At 36.0% G+C, this 16,785-nt stretch overlaps 2 protein-coding genes across 2 annotated transcripts in view; both read right to left on the bottom strand.

The window, feature by feature from the left end:
• Positions 1 to 708: 708 nt before the first annotated feature.
• LOC147318870 (hemicentin-1-like) lies at positions 709 to 7,872 on the bottom strand. Its single transcript, XM_086309786.1, has 13 exons — positions 7,808 to 7,872; positions 7,163 to 7,656; positions 6,750 to 7,070; positions 6,385 to 6,642; positions 5,733 to 6,014; positions 5,155 to 5,430; positions 4,503 to 4,784; positions 3,416 to 3,697; positions 2,594 to 2,875; positions 2,219 to 2,500; positions 1,981 to 2,086; positions 1,822 to 1,891; positions 709 to 886 (listed from the first exon to the last, which is right to left on the bottom strand). The coding sequence occupies exons 1-13, from the start codon at positions 7,870 to 7,872 to the stop codon at positions 791 to 793; spliced, it is 3,096 nt and encodes a 1,031-aa protein (XP_086165912.1). The 3' UTR covers positions 709 to 790.
• Positions 7,873 to 11,177: 3,305 nt separating this feature from the next.
• The window catches only part of LOC147318869 (sialic acid-binding Ig-like lectin 14), a 35,676-nt gene continuing 30,068 nt past the window's right edge, over positions 11,178 to 16,785 (bottom strand). Inside the window, exons 9-16 of the mRNA XM_086311029.1 lie at positions 15,808 to 16,082; positions 14,492 to 14,732; positions 13,668 to 13,925; positions 13,247 to 13,504; positions 12,870 to 13,154; positions 12,556 to 12,661; positions 12,388 to 12,457; positions 11,178 to 11,601 (exon numbers count right to left, since the gene is read on the bottom strand). Coding sequence (XP_086167155.1) covers positions 11,302 to 11,601; positions 12,388 to 12,457; positions 12,556 to 12,661; positions 12,870 to 13,154; positions 13,247 to 13,504; positions 13,668 to 13,925; positions 14,492 to 14,732; positions 15,808 to 16,082 — 1,793 coding nt within the window. The 3' untranslated portion in view covers positions 11,178 to 11,301. The remainder of the gene's footprint in view (positions 11,602 to 12,387; positions 12,458 to 12,555; positions 12,662 to 12,869; positions 13,155 to 13,246; positions 13,505 to 13,667; positions 13,926 to 14,491; positions 14,733 to 15,807; positions 16,083 to 16,785) is intronic.

Below are 16,785 nucleotides of genomic sequence, written 5' to 3'. Positions count from 1 at the left end.
TTTCAGTTTTATATGTTAGGATTTTTTACCCTACAATATTAAATGCCTTGAGGCAACAGTGATTTGGCTCTGTATAAATTTAATTTATGTCATTCAATTTTAAATGCCACTGGAACAATATGGTGGATACCCATGCCAACATAACATAAGGAAATTTCTTACAAGCTGGAGGGTTTCAGAGAAAAGAAAATACATGACCTTAGATATGAAGTTTGGTAACTGGGAAAAATACATTACTGAGAACAAAATATTAAGTAGCTGTATGGTAAAAAAGGGCAACTGTAAATAAATGTACACACTTTTAATTATATCTTTTCAATGTTTCTGACAAGACAATCTCAGGGTGGGCATTTGCCATCTCAACAATAAAACAGGAAAAAATCATTCCACAACACATAGACTTAAGACTAAGATTAAACTGAAGATTTTAATATAATAAAGACATATCTAAAATTTGTATCAACTGTGACATTTTTCTAAAATATCATGCTATTTCGGATAATTTGAGAGACAAGCTGACACTGGAACATTTGATTATTTATTCTTTGAAACTGAAAAACCATATTGGCCACAAGCACTTTTTCCTGACCATGATGGAGATTTAAAACAAATTCTTATCCTTATGTCCGTCTTCCTTTTCTGGAAAACAGTCTTTTATCTCCAGTACCACCACCTCCCCCTCTTTCACCTTATTCTCCACCATCATCTCCACCTTCTTCTTGTACTACTTTCTTAATTTGAGCATCATTTATCACTTTCCTCCTTAATGCTTCCCTGGCACTATTTCTTTTCAAAGGGATAAATTAGTGTCAGCATACTCCACTTCTTTTGGTCCACTGTTTAAGATCAGAGTCTGATTTTCTTCTAATAGGGAACCATCATATACCTGTTAGATAGAAAGTAAATAATATTAGTTGTTCATTTCTATCTGGTATCTTTACATTCTTTTGTTATTAAATTGTTGTGACTTTTTTTGGCCTGATAATCAACTTGATGCAACGTTGAATCTTGAATTACTGTCATGCTTTGCAGTTTTTGTATTTGTTGTTTTTGATCATGGCTGTTAAAGATGCATTTTTGCTCATTTATAGGTTCATGATTAGATTTTGGTTCACCAGAATAAGTCTGCAGGTTTCAGTGTTATAAAGCATCTCTTTTCCTGCTTAGTCTGCAAGTCCAGTCTGCTATGATTAGTGAATTTGTTTGGTTGGCACACAACCTTAATTGTACTGTATCTGTAGTCATAACTCTATGAGCATGGGTAACAAAACGTTATAGTTTGACCATACACATTTCAAACTGAATCCCAACACAATTCATAAAAATGTTTTCAGGCTTTAACACTTGCAAAATAACTGGCATTATGAGCAGTTATTTCTCTTCTAACGCATATGTTTTCAGTTGATCTGTTAGTGAAATTATGCACAAATTAACTTTCTCAATTTGAACTAAACTTGGCGGACAGACAAATGGTGGGTATGTAAAAGAAATCAGTTCATTGTGGAATGAAAATGGCCCATTTCCTTTCAAATTGTAGAAACCTTTTTTACAGTTTAAATGAAACTTCTTTCAATGCTTAAAAAGTTAAAACTTCACTATAATCCACATGCAGTACTTTGGTTTATTTTAATTGGTTTTAATGTTTTTAATTTCAAAAGCTTTGGATCTTTGCAACTTTGCAGACTTTTAGTAGTGCAAAAACAATTATGAAATATTAATCAATAAAGTGGAAATATGGCCACTTCAGCATTCTAGACATGTGAGCAAAAACTCATATAATACCAGTTATATTAAAAAAAAATGCCACATGAACATCACTACCTGTGGATCATCTTGACGTCTGTCCATCTCCAAAGTCTCATGAAGGTTTCCAGAGCTCTTCTGTTTTTTTCTGAGAATTATATTTTTTAAGAAGCAAATTCATGTTCAGCCTTATTTACAGAGAAAACCTAATAATAATTAGAAAAGTAAATGCTGTACCTGTAATACTTTTTGGCCAAAAAGCAAACAACTGCTGTAAGAAGTGTCCCAATCAAAAAGGCAACGATGACTTTTAGGTATCCCTTGCTTAAATCTAACGGTTGCTCTGCACTCAAAGGAACAACATGGAAAAAAAACACATTTTTACTTCATTATATTTTGCACAAGTTAAATGTTTTCTTATGTGTTACTAAAAAAATAATTGTTGCGGTCAAAAATTGTTTATTTGAAAACATACCATATTTTTTAGAGTTGTTGTGGATTGTGAATTTTTCTTTAGCTTCTTCATTTCCATTGTTGCTGACACATTCAAGAGTGATGTTGCCATGCTTTTCTACATTTAGGCTGACAGTGCTGTTGACTGTGTCATTTGACACAGCAGTAATGACAGAGTACTCAGTGTTGTTCTTGAGGGGCAACCACTGGATGGTAGGTAAAGGAAACCCTTCAATGATACACACACAGGTCAAGACCTGTGACTGAAGCACACATCCTGAACCATTTTGAATATTTGATAGCCCTGTAAAAAGAAATGCCAGATCATAAAAAAAAGTAAATTGTGAGTTTGGTATGAATATGAATTTCAGATTCAAGATTAGTGCTGTCTACTTACAAGTCACAGTCACTCTGACATTTACGGTCACAACTGTGTCCAGATGTTTTGCAGCACAGATGTACTGTCCAGAATCTTTTGCTGTCACATTTGGGATGAAAAGTGTTGCTGATCCAGTGTCATTGTGCAAATTAGTGTGAATTCCACTCTGAAGATTTGTGTTGTCACTAACTTTTTTCCACCCAATAAGAGCTGAAGGGATACTTTCAACACTGCAGGTCAAATTCAGAACATCTCCCTCATTAAGAGTTGTATTCCCAGTTATCAGTGGTCTCCTTTTATCTGTGGAACAGAATTCAGCAATTTATAATATGGAGGGTAAAAAAAGAATTGTTCAAGATAACCTTTAAAGAATCATGAAAGACTAAGTTTCCTTGTTCCTCATACTGCTCTCCATGATTCACATCCCAACACTAAAAGAGGGAATATCCTTGGGAATAGAAGTAATATTGGTATCTCATCCATAATTAGATTTCAATTCACTTGTATTTCTCTTTTTCGAATTCAAACATTGAAGGCAAATCACACTCTGTGCTATGGAACGTGGAACTCTGTGCTATGAGAGTACCCAAATGCAGGACACACATACTGACTGACTATGGGCATGGTGTTTATTATAAAGATGGGATGAACAGAACATGGAAGGTTGAACTAAACTGATTAAGTGGACTGAACTGACAACACACATAAGGAATAGGCAATGACGAGACAAGAAACTGAGGGAAACTGAGGGCTTAAATACACTGCATATTGACAATGAATGGAAACAGGTGAGAACACAGCTGACCTAAATATAGTAGAAGATTGGTACTGTCTACTTACAAGTCACAGTCACATCAACATATAAGGTCAGAGTTGTGTCCAGATGTTTTGCTGTACAGATGTAATGTCCAGAATCTTCTGCTGTCACGTTCTGGATGACAAGTGTAGCTGATCCAGTGTTATTGTGCAGATCAGTGTAAGTTCCAATATGAAGGTTTGTGTTGGAGCTAGGTTTTTTCCACACAATAAGAGCTGGAGGGATACTTTCCACACTGCAGGTCAAATTCAGAACATCTCCCTCTTTAACAGTTGTATTCCCAATGATCAGAGGTTGCCTTAAATCTGTGGAGCAGATTTTAGTAATTTATTTAAGATAAAGAAGGATGAAATGGCTAAAACAAAAATATTGGAATATTCTAATGGATGACAAAACCTTTGACACAGAGAGTGATTTTGTACAATACTTTTTCCATGTAGGGGGCATTTTGGCTAGCATGTTTCGGCTTTATTTTTGCCTTGATGATGCAGTGAGGGACACCAATGTCCTCGTTATTTACAGTATGGAGGGAAACAAAATAATTATTCAAGATACCTAAACACAGAAAGTGGGAATATCTTTCGATAAGATGATGTCTGACCATTCTCAAGTAAAATAGGCAGCATGTTTTTGTTGGCATGGTTTAAGTTTCCTTGTTCCTCATACTGCTCAGTATTATTCACATCAAAACACTAAAAGAGGGAATATCCTTGGGAATAATAGTTAGTAATGTCATTAATAACATTAATGCAATTAAAATCAATTTTTTAATACAGTGGCAAATCAATCGATAATAAGTTTCCTTGGGGTAGTGTTTAGTACTTACATATGCTGGTAAGGTAGTCATAATTTGGTCTAAACATTTTAGGAAGTGTTTTAATTAATGTGGACTTTTGATGATATGATATTTTGTATTGATGAAGGGTCATAATAAGATCATCTATGTTATCTCTCTTTCAATTTACCAATTCACCTCTATTTCTCTTTTAACAATTCAAAAGTTGAAGGGACATCACACTCTAAATTTTGGAACACTTTATTATACCTTTAAATAAAAGTATGGCTACTTTTCCAATATATTATAGTGAAATATTAGTGCTGTCTACTTACAAGTCACAGTCACATTGATGTAAGAAATCAGAGTTGTGTCCAGATGTTTTGCTGAACAGATGTACTGTCCAGAATGTTCTGCTGTCACATTCTGAATGACAAGTGTAGCTGATCCAGTGTCATTGCACAGATCAGTGTAAGTTCCAATATGAAGGTTTGTGTTGGAGATAGGATCTTTCCACACAATAAGAGCTGGAGGGATACTGTCCACACTGCAGGTCAAATTCAGAACATCTCCCTCTTTAACAGTTCTATTCCCATTGATCAGAGGTTGCCTTGAATCTGTGAAACACATTTTAGTAATTTATTTAATAAAGAAAGGATGAAATGGCTAAAACAAAAATATTTTAATATAAATTTAACACCAAAAGAGGGAATGTCTTTCAAAAAACTGTTCCATTGCTCCAGTAGTTTTCCAGAGAAACAATGCCAAATTGTACAGTAGCTGCTCTGGCAGTGCATTGTGGCCTGATAACTACTGTTTTATTTTTGAAAATGTATTTCTATTTTCTTACCCACCTTTATCTTTATGTCATGACATTTAAAACAGGCTTACTGTAACAATACAGATCAAGGTTTTTGGCTACCTATCATGTTTATACAATTATGTGAAATTCTAAACTTTACTAGAAGGTTAGTACTGTCTACTTACAAGTCACAGTTACACTAACATAAGAAGTCACGGTGGTATTCAGATGTTTTGCTGTACAGATGTACTGTCCAGAATGCTGTGCTGTCACATTTGGAATGGTAAGTGTAGCTGATCCAGTGTCATTATACAGGTAAGTTCCACTATGAAGGTTTGTGTTCCTACTAATTTTTTTCCACACAATAAGAGCTGGAGGGAAACTTTCAATACTGCAGGTCATATTCAGAACATTTTCTTCTTCTACAGTTGTATCGCCAGTGATCTGAAGTTTCCTTTTATCTGTGGGACACACAAGTAAAGTGGGATGAAACAATGAATGTAATACTAAAAAAAACCATTAAAAAATAACCTTTGATCCATACAGTGATAGGATCCAATATTTTTCACACTGAGGGAAATTTTCTGTTTTGGCTTTATTTTTCTCTAATAGTGCTCTCCACTATAGTCACTGAAACACCAAAAAGAGGTAGAATGGTCTTTCATCTATCAGAAACAATACCGAAGCTGACTACCTGTCAGGTTTATAAACGTATGTGTATTAGTGAACTGCAGATTTGAGAAGATTATTACCGTCTACTTACAAGTCACAGTTACGCTGACATTTACAGTTAGAACTGTATCCAGATGTTTTGCTGCACAGACATATTGTCCAGAATGTTCTGCTGCCACATTCTGGATAACAAGTGTAGCTGATCCAGTGTCATTGTACAGATCATTGTTAGTTCCATTGTAAGGATTTATATTGGAAGTCAACGTTTTCCAAACAATAAGAGCTGGAGGAAAACTTTCAATGCCGCAGGTTAGATTCAGAACATCTCCCTCTTTAACGACCGTTCTCCCAGCGATCTGAGGTTTCCTGTAATCTGTGCAGCACATTTACTTGGTTTATTTAAGGAAGGAGACAATAACATATAACCATTTACCACAAAAATATGAGTGAGCTTCTGCACTAAATTGTAGATGCTAATGTTAACAACAAACTAAACTGATACAGTGTCTTTAACATGTGCACAGTTATTTTCTATCAATCAGCATTTAAAGAACAATTTGATTATTGTAGAATCTCACTGGAGGTTTTCTCTTGAATATACACACAATATTTACAATGTTTCCATTTCTATAACTACATTCATTTTCCAGGAATGTTCTTTATGAAAGTAATCCTGTCTCTTTTTCAGAAGACCGTTTAAAAAAATTGTTTTTTTCTTTGAAAGCACAAAATTGTGAACTTACACATCACCCTTACAGTGACTTTCTCCTTCAGAGTATTGTTCATATATTGAGCCGTACAAACATACTGTCCAGCATGTTTTGTTGTTGCATTTAGGATTATAAATGTTGCTGATCTCGAATCACTTTTCAGGTTTGTGTCAGAACTAAGTCTGGACCACCTAATCAGAGATAGAGGGAAACTTTCAACACTGCAGGTCAGATTCAGTGATTCATGCTCCTTCACCCTTGTAACACCACGTATTTTAACTTCTTTCAAGTCTATGAGTCAAAAAGACAAAAAAAATAACTTCCTTACATTTTTCTCCCCAAAAGTTGTACAATTCAACAAGGTTCACAACATTTTATGTTTGTAGCAAAGTACTCACAGTTCACATTCAAGGTTGAAGTCTCTTCTGTAATTGTTTCACCTGTAAAACTGATCTTACAGGTGACGTTCGTGTTGTGATGTTTAGCTGATGGGTTAAAGGTCAAAGTTGAGACAGGACTCTGTGTTGCATCAGTCAGATTCTCAGTCTTGTAATCCGTGCTGTTTCCTGTAATGTAAGATTCAGTCCCTCCTGCTCCTCTCCATGTCCAGGTGATTTCAGGAACAGATCCAGAGCAGAGATCAGGAGCAGTGCAGGTCAGTGTGGCCTGCTGTCCCTCAGTCAGTGTGGGAATCATTACTGTGGGCTTCAGCTTAAAACCTAATGGAAACAATTCATTTTTGATTTTTGGTTATACATTTAGGGTGTTTAAGACTTCAAGCATGTTTTTGTTTTAGTCTACATTTTTATACCTTTTACATAAACAGTCACTCTTGGAGAGAATGAAAATCCATCAGGTTTTCCATTCAGTTCACCAATAACTCTGAGGTGATATGATCCAGAATCAGACTGTTTTAGCTTATTAATGAAGATGCTGCAGTTGTTCTGGCTCAGATCAGGCTCCAAAAAGGACACTCGGGCTTTAAACCCAGATTGAACTTTAATGCTGTTGTTGGTGTGAAATATCATGATTGGATTACCACATCTTGGTTCAGATACTTCACATTTATACCAAGCTATATGTTTAGGTGTAAAGCCATCACCAGTCCTATAAGAACACGGGATCACAACACAGAGCCCAGCCTCTACTGTTACTTCTCCGTCATTGAGAGTGACACAGTATCCACTGACACAGTGTTGTCGTCCCCAGGCTGAGGCACCTATTAATGCAAGGGAAATATAAAAAAATAGACAGTTTTTAGTTTCAAACAGTAAAAGATCGTGTCTGATCCTTGATACATTACTACTTGAGACAGTAATAATACTAAATTATCATAAATTCTGGTTGATAATAGATCATTTATAATCTGGATACATGTTATGAAACAGTTTTATATGCAAATGTTAAAAGATTATTGAATATCAGCTGAATTAGGAGGTTACTTAGAAGAAGATACAAACTTATGTCAGCACTGCTACATGTCACAGAGGAAAGCAGAGCTGCCAAGATGAGGACAGACATGCTTGATATCCGATGCTCGACACGTTGAATCTCTTCCTCCACTGGACAAATTTGTATTAATGCTAAAAATAAACATTCGGAAATTACATTAAATGAAAGACTCCAGCTACAGTCACACATCTCATGAAAGTCACATCTTATGTCACATGCTTATTTATGTTGTAATTATGATGTGTACATCCTTTACCGAGGACTACGGCTGCTCCAAAGACTTAATCTTTATATAGTTAAGCACTTAACAGGACAGTTTTATGTTATCTGTATCAATGTATTATACACAGTTAACTCATAGTTATTACAGCAGTGAGATCAATAATAGTTTAGTATAAAATAAATAAGATAAAAATTGGTTAAATAATATAACAAAATATGGTTCATCTGCAGTTTAAAGTATAAACTTGAAAACCATCTTTACCTATTTTTGTCTTGTTCTTGTTCTCTCTTCTGTCCGAACTGATCTGTGCTGACGTTTTAATTCAAAGTTTCTGTTCCTCACTTTTTTCTATTTCTTCCTTCGTTTTGCAACAGGATTCCCAGATGTTTATCAGCATAACACTGAACTTTACAGACTGGCTTTGATAAAGTTATTATTACATCACACATACGTATCATACATATCACATATGTATGATATACATATGTTTCATTTCATTGATTGAATAATTAGTGTTTAGTAGGAAAAATGTTCTTTGAGGAATTTAAATACCAGTAAAATCATATCATTGTGATTATTGTGTTTTTTTTATTTTTTTTATTTTTTTTCTGTGACTTCAACAGAGTAACCCACAAATAGAACAACTATATTGCCATTAATGGGCTTTGTCAAAAACTAAAAACTGCATGTATTAAAATGGTAGATTAAATGGAGTAAAATGCCCAAAATAAAATAAAGAATGCCACTCAGCATTTCCCCATTTCAGCTGCATACAACATCTCTGCAAATACTTCAGCATTTTTTTTTTTTTGTGTAATGTATTTGTATTGTGTGACAGCTGTACTGTGTATTTTAACACCATATAAGGCACTGATGTGCTCGCTGTATCTATGGAAACCTCTTGTTAAGCTTGAGGTGTAACATTGTGTGTGTGTGTGTGTGTGTGTGTGTGTGTGTGTGTGTGTGTGTGTGTGTGTGTGTGTGTGTGTGTGTGTGTGTGTGTGTGTGTGTGTGTGTGTGTGTCATTCCAGTCTGACAGCTTGGGGGGAAGAAACTTTTCCGTAGTCCTGTAGTGAGGGCCCGGATGCTCTGGTACTTTTTCCAGAAGGCAGCTTCTAAAATCTCAGATGAAATGCATGTGAATTGTTGGACAATTTCAGATGATCTAAAGTACCCCAGTGACTGACTCAGGGTTTAAATGAACTCTCCTTCTGGAACAGAAAGGCCAGAGTTTCCTTCTTTTCTTTTTTTGAGTTGAACTTTTTTCTTGAGTTCTTGTATAAGAAAATAGAAAAGTGAGGGGAGAATGTAAGATTGCTATAGGGTCAACACGTGTGGTGCTTTTAACTTGGAGCCGAGATACCACATGCTTTAAAAAGAATGAGTGACAATTCCAAGTCAATAGCCAGGATTGCAGTATGTTGGTCTATTTTCTAATACCAATGAGAAAATGTGCTGCTGAAAAGAGCTGAAGTAATCTACAGTAGCAGAGAAAACAAAAGCATGAATAACATTTTCATGACATTTAAATCTGGAGATGGCTGTTATTGAGAGTGTGGGCTTTTCTCATTTCTCTCACATTTTATGCTTCCATTTCTTTCTTCTCCATCCTTCTGCCTGTAATTTGGAAATTTATCTCAGTGTGTTGCCTTAGAGGAATTCCTAGTTCCTAAAATACATCTGGAGGAGATGGGAATGAGGACCTCTGCAGAAGGAGCTATAAGCAAAGATTAAGCAGCAACTTCAGGGGCTGAAAACTGAAACAAACATAAAAGAGCCACCCTTAGTGAGGATGCAGAGGTGGTCCGCTTATCTGTAAAGTATAAAACAACCATGACACACCAGGAATATAACGCTAAGGGTTAAAATCATGTGTACAGAGTGTGTTAAGGGTTAATAATATGTGTGGATAAATTAAAAACATAAACTATAAAAAATATTTAAGGTTATGATCATGTAAAAATCACAGATAATTTTGAGTTAAAAGCAGGATGAGTTTTTTAAAATTTTGTTGTGTCTTTAAGTACAGATGCTGGGTTTGGTTGTACTTGACTTATGTTACTCAAAGATGCCACTAGATGGCGCATACTGCTCAGGATGAATGCAAAACCTTGTTAGAGGCAAGTAAATGAAAATAAATAGTATATGAATATATAAAGAGTGTTGATATTTTGTAGCCATAAAATCAAAAATTGTTTATATTCTTTGCACTTTAAGCACTTGTTGGCCATGTCTTAGAACTGATATGCCTTTCCTGAAGAAAATGTTGCACGCTTCGTTTTGTAGGGAAATACGTTACCATACTGAAAAAAGGGAATTTCATCATTACTGTCATAACCTGATTTTGACTGCTGGAATGAGAAAACTGTTGTTTGAGCAAGCAACTTAAAAACAGCCCCAAATAATATGTAAACTGTAGTGTGCTTGTTGAAAGTGAGCATGCAGACTGCTTGTAATTTTAAGCTATAAAGACTTTTGTATATTGTTTTTAGGAACCCTTACACGTGCATTGTTATTGTGTACTTAAGGAGTGTTCGGGGACTTTTGACATTAGCATTAGAACCACTGAAGCTAGTTATATCATTAGCTTGAAATAGATTGTTTGGTATAAAACAAATGATTTGGTCAAAATAAACATTCTGACTTGATGAACGTGTCGGATAAAAACTCAAAAAGAAAATAAATGATCTTATGCAAGACAGCGAAAAAAAAAATTTACTAAGCAAAAAGACGTACATTTTTCAGCAAGAATACAAAGCACAAAAAACATGGTTTAAAATGGCATTTTGTGAAAGCACTAAAAGGAAACTCCAAAGGTCATTTGTCACACTTTGGCTGTACACTTTCAAATATATGTGGCCAGACAATGTCAGTGTTGGCCACCTGGAAACTTAAACCGTTAAAAATCTGCAAAATACATCAAGAATACAGTAAAAAAAAGTTAAGCCACTATATTTACTACTACAGCTAAATGTCATTGGGCAAGATTTTATAGTAAAGAAGTATAGACATCTAAAAATTGCTTAACCATGACATTTTTCTAATATGTGTAATCATTAAACTATTGCAGAGCATTATATTCAGAGGTAACATTTTCATCCCTGTAAGATTTGATTTGTTAATATTTGTGAAGTTTACAACATAGAGAAAATTTTAATTCAAACACAAAATTTTAATTCAAAAATTAATTCAAACACAAAATGGAAATCCATCCATCCACCAATTACATCTGAAGAGATCAATATTTATCCTTAGCAACTATACAAAAGAATTCCTCAATTATCATCTATTATGTCATTCACAGTGGAGTACACTGCCTCATCTTCCCCTTCCTTCTTTTCTGGTTCACAGTGTTTCATCTCCCCCTCCAACATTTTACCGTCGTCTCCATCATCATCTACTTGTTCTTTTTTTATTATCCTCTTGATTTCAGCGTACTCCGTCTTTGTGCTTTCTTGCGTCCTTGCTGGCTTTGTTTTTAACAGGGAAAAATCAATGGTGGCATATTCCACTTCTTTTGTCCCACTGTTTGAGTTCAGGGTCTGGTTGTTTTGTGATGCTTGACCATCATATATCTGTTAGGTACAAAGTAAATTGTTTCAGTCATTTATCAGCTACAGGCAGCCCAACATTGTGCAAACTATCCATTTATCTAGTGTGTATTCTTTCATGCTTCAAAGGGTGTGAGTTCTGCGCCATATTCTAAGTCAAGCTATCCTATTTGTTTGGTTTCTCTCTCCATCTGTCCCTTCCTGCATTGTGCTGGTGTAAGGGGTGCACCTGTAAATTGCTAGGCAGTGTTAAACGTCGCCTAGCAGAATAAAGGCAGCGTCACTTTATTCTGAAGCCTCTGCCTACCATTACAGCTATGCCTTGTTGTCAGCCCATGTTTTCAATGATGCACCTATCTAAAGTTGTATAATATGTAGTGTTCATTAAAGGATTGGCTTTTCATTTCTGGAAAACAATCATCTTTCCTGACACTGTCTTGTGTGTTGTTATTTAGTGTAGTCCTGGTGGACTGAGCTGACTTATTATTGTTTCACCTGATAGCGCTGTGCAGTGAGTGGTTAGTTTGGTGGGGTGGTTTGTTTTAATATAAGAGATGGTTCAGTGTGTGTGTGTGTGTGTGTGTGTTTGAGAGAGAGAGAGAGTCCTATCTACATACTATGCATATACATCTGCCTTTATGTAACACAGAGATGTGAAAGATTTTATTTTTATGCCTTGAAATCATGAGTTTTATCCAGTGTGGATTACCAGCAGCAGTAAGACTTCTTCCAAATGTATGCAAGATATTTGTGCAGAAACCCATTTTATTATTTTAAGTTATATCAAAAAAGATAAACCAACATAAATACCAGTGGGTCATCTGGACGTGTCAGCATCACAAAAGTGTCATTCAAATGTCCAGAACTCGTCATTTCTTTCCTGTAGAAAAGGGCATATTTACAGAAACAATGTTGAAATGAATGTTAAATTGCATCTACACAGAAACATTAATAATAACTACAAAAATAATTCTGTACCTGTAGCACTTTTTTGCCAAAAAGCAAACACCTGATGAAAGAACTGCACCAATCAAAAATGCAATGATAATTTCCAGAAATTGCCACCTAAGACCCGATGACAGCTCTGCACTCGAAGGAAACAACATGAAAAACCTGTTAACTCACATATTGAATTATATACAGCACACCTAATGGCTAGTCTAATGATTGTCTTAATTACATAGGTCATAGATTACATGGGTCAGAAAATGGTAGTAAAAATGTCAAGTGGTTAAAAATGTTACAGAAAGGGTTTTAATTTAAAACAACAGCAACAACCAAACAAAACTTACCATCTTTTTTGGACAAGTTGTTATTGATCAGCAGGTTCTCTCTTACTTCTCCATTTACATTGTTGCTGACACATTCAACAGTGCTGTTGCCATGGTTTTTTACAGTGAGACTGACAGTGCTGTTGACTGTGTGGTTTGATACACTAGTAATGACAGAGTACTCAGTGTGGTGATTCAACAGAGGCCATGTGATGTTAGGTAAAGGAAAGCCTTCACTGATGCACACACAGGTCAAACCCTCAGACTGAAGCACACATCCTGAGCCATTCTGTATCTTTGTATGCCCTGTAAACATGTAGTCAGAATCATAAAACAGGACACGCTGCAAGCTATAATGTTAATGAACTTCAGGTTAAAAATACATGCCATCTACTTACAAGTCACAGTTACATCAACATATGAATTCAGAGTTGTGTCCAGATGTTTTACTGTACAGATGTACTGCCCTGAATGTTCTGATGTTACATTATGGATGACAAGTGTAGCTGATCCAGTGTCATTGTGCAGCTTTGTGTTAGAACTAAGTTTAGACCACACAATCACAGATGGAGGAACGCTTTCAGCACTGCAGGTCAGATTCAGAACATCTCCCTCATTAACAGTTGTATTCCCAATGATCTGAGCAGCACTGTTATCTGTGGAGAATATTTAGGTGGTTTATTTAAGGAGTTTGGAAACAACACTGGCACATAATCATTCTTCATGGCTTCAACTGCAAAATTAACCTGGAAGATGATAAGGCTGCTGATGACATCACTGGTGATGTTATCCAGTAATGTGACAATGTGTGGTACTTACATATTACTGTTATGGTGACGTTTTCCTTTAGGGTATTGTTCATATATGTAACTGTACAGATGTACTGTCCAGAATGATCCGGTTTCACATTTTGAATGACAAGTGTAGCTGATCCAGTGCCATTGTGCAGCTTTGTGTCAGAACCAAGTTTAGACCACACAATCAGAGATGGAGGGAAACTGTCAACACTGCAGGTCAGATTCAGAACATCTCCCTCCTTAACAGTTGTATTCCCAATGATCGGAGCAGCCCTGTTATCTGTAAAATACATTTCAGTGATTTCAGTGGTATATTTATGGAGAGGGCAAGTTACACTGACATGTAATCATTCAACCAGAAAAATGAAGGATAAGAATGATAACAACGCGAGTTTAATTAATGCAAAGTGTAAAATGCCACAAATTTCATTAAAATGCTAATTACAATTTGGTCACCGTGCATTATCATAATAGGTTTCAAAAGGCTCTTAATACATTCCCTCTTACTTCCCCTGTATAGTGCAGTCTACAGTGTTCCTCTTTCTAAACAAAGTTTTACTCTACATCTATAAATAAAAGATATACATTTGTACATCGTCTTCAACTTATCAAAATTATTTTAAATGATATTTTTGAAAAATACAAGTTGTCAGTGGTATCACTGTCTAAACATTTCAAAGCCAATATACACAGATGTTGAGATGATATCACATATTTAACGAGGTGTGGCTGTAAGAGTTATTCAAAAGAATTACACTAATTTAAATGCACCATTTCAGATACCAGATGAAACGAATATGACCACTGCTAAAAATCTTCTGCTTAAAAGCACAGTTTTGTACTTACATATCACTGTGATATTGACATCCTTCTTCAGGGTATTGTTCATATATGTAACTGCACAGATGTACTGTCCAGAATGTTCTGGTTTCACATTCTCAATGACAAGCCTGGCTGATCCAGAATAACTGTGCAGGTTTGTGTCCGAACCAAGTTTAGACCACACAATCAGAGATGGAGGGAAACTTTCAACACTGCAGGTCAGATTCAGAACATCTCCCTCCCTAACAGTTGTATTCCCCATGATCTGATGTGTCCTGTCAGCCCGTTCTCACTCCCGAGGCGTAACATGTCGACGTTTTGTCACGTCCCGCGGCGTTCCTGAGGAACGTGAAAGGAGACCTTCGGCGTTCTTATGGTACGCGGCGGGCTATGGCTGGAATCCAGTTCAATGACGCTCCCGCGGTAATAGACGTTCCAGCCCTGTATTCCAGCCCTAAACCTAACCTTATCCCTAGCCCTGACCATAACCTTATTCCTGACCTTATCCAGGACTTTAATGATGTTAAATAGCGTGTTTCTAAGCGATTTGAAGAAAAAGAGCAAACATGTGTAGATTCAGTCCAGACAGTTCTCATATTTCCTCTTTTTTCCGAGGTCGTCGTTCAGGAACGTGGTGGGTAGCCAAAAACGTAATATGGTGACGATTTGTCACCTAGCGTAAAATGTTACGCTTTGGGAGTGAGAACGTGTTGGTCCTGTTATCTGCAAAATACATTTCAGTGAGTTCAGTGGTATATTTAAGGAGAGGGCAAGTTGCACTGCCATTTTCTGTTCAATCAGAAAAATGCCCGAACACCCCCCAAAAAACATAAAAAAAAATCACATCTTGCAAAGCTGTGTAGATGTTAACTTGCAGGATAAGAATGATAACAATGTGTGTTTAATTAACGCAAAGTGTAAAATGCCATAAACGTCAATAAAATGCAAATTACAATTTGGTCACTGTGCAACATCATAATAGGTTTCAAAAGGCTCTTAATACATTTCCTCTTACTTCCCCTGTATAGTGCAGTCTACAGTGTTCCTCTTTCTAAACAAAGTTTTACTCTACATCTATAAATAAAAGATATACATTTGTACATCGTCTTCAACTTATCAAAATTATTTTAAATGACATTTTTGAAAAATACAAGTCGTCAGTGGTATCACTGTCTAAACATTTCAAAGCCAATATACACAGATGTTGAGATGATATCACATATTTAATGAGGTGTGGCTGTAAGAGTTATTCAAAAGAATTACACTAATCTAAATGCACCATTTCAGGTACCAGATGAAACGAATATGACCACTGCTAAAAATCTTCTGCTTAAAAGCACAAAGTTTGTGTACTTACATATCACTGTGATATTGATATCCTTCTTCAGGGTATTGTTCATATATGTAACTGCACAGATGTACTGTCCAGAATGTTCTGGTTTTACATTCTCAATGACAAGCCTGGCTGATCCAGAATAACTGTGCAGGTTTGTGTCAGATCCAAGTTTAGACCACTCAATCAGAGATGGAGGGAAACTTTCAACACTGCAGGTCAGATTCAGAACATCTTCCTCTCTAATAGTTGTAACACCACTGATTGTAATTTCTTTCATATCTGTGAGGTAAAAATACACATTTTACAATCATGTTATTTCCTTTTCAGAATCTGCTGATGATTCAATAGATTTAAAAAAATGCAAACAATAAATAGGAGGTTGCAAAGTACTCACAGTTTACATGTACAGTCAAAGTCTCCTCTGTAGATTTTCTACCTGTGAAGTTGACCTTGCAAGTGACACTGGTGTTGTGGTGTTCAGCTGAAGGATTAAAGGTCAAAGTTGAGATGTGTCTCTGTGTGAAAGACTTCAGATTGTCAGTGTTGAAGTCAGTCCTGTTTCCTTTAATGTAAGATTCAGTCCCTCCTGCTCCTCTCCATGTCCAGGTGATTTCAGGAACAGATCCAGAGCAGAGACCAGGAGCAGTGCAGGTCAGTGTGGCCTGCTGTCCCTCAGTCAGTGTGGGACTCATTACTGTGGGCTTCTGATTAAGACCTTATGGAAATAAATTGCATTAATGAACCCAAATTAACTACCGGAAGTTCATCTAGCACATTAATCTGGGTTCAAATAATAAGCTATTTAGTGAAAATGGTCGTTTTCCCAGGAACTGCTGCAGTTCCTACCAGCTACCATAGAGGTTAACAATTCCCCAAAATAATGAATACTTCATTAAGGCCTTAAAAATACTAAATATGTTATTGTACATGACATTTTTCTACATGATTGGCCTTGGAATAGCTTTTCATACCTTTAACAGAG

The sequence above is a fragment of the Aulonocara sp. 'chitande type north' Nkhata Bay genome, linkage group LG11, assembly GCF_057382095.1.
Source record: "Aulonocara sp. 'chitande type north' Nkhata Bay isolate Kocher_YH1m ecotype deep benthic linkage group LG11, A_spYH_male_GT1.1, whole genome shotgun sequence".
Taxonomy (NCBI): Eukaryota; Metazoa; Chordata; class Actinopteri; order Cichliformes; family Cichlidae; genus Aulonocara; species Aulonocara sp. 'chitande type north' Nkhata Bay.
Note: the sequence above shows the minus strand (reverse complement) of the source record. Positions and strands in the feature narration are given on the sequence as shown.

Excerpts from the sequence above, each read along its gene's own strand:
- LOC147318870 (XM_086309786.1), bottom strand. The coding sequence starts at position 7,872 with ATGTCTGTCCTCATCTTGGCAGCTCTGCTTTCCTCTGTGACATGTAGC. Across the intron at positions 6,015-6,384 it reads AGTCACTGTAAGGGTGATGT|ATTACAGGAAACCTCAGATC; the intron begins GTAAGTTCACAA and ends TGTGCTGCACAG. Across the intron at positions 887-1,821 it reads GACGTCAAGATGATCCACAG|GTATATGATGGTTCCCTATT; the intron begins GTAGTGATGTTC and ends TCTATCTAACAG.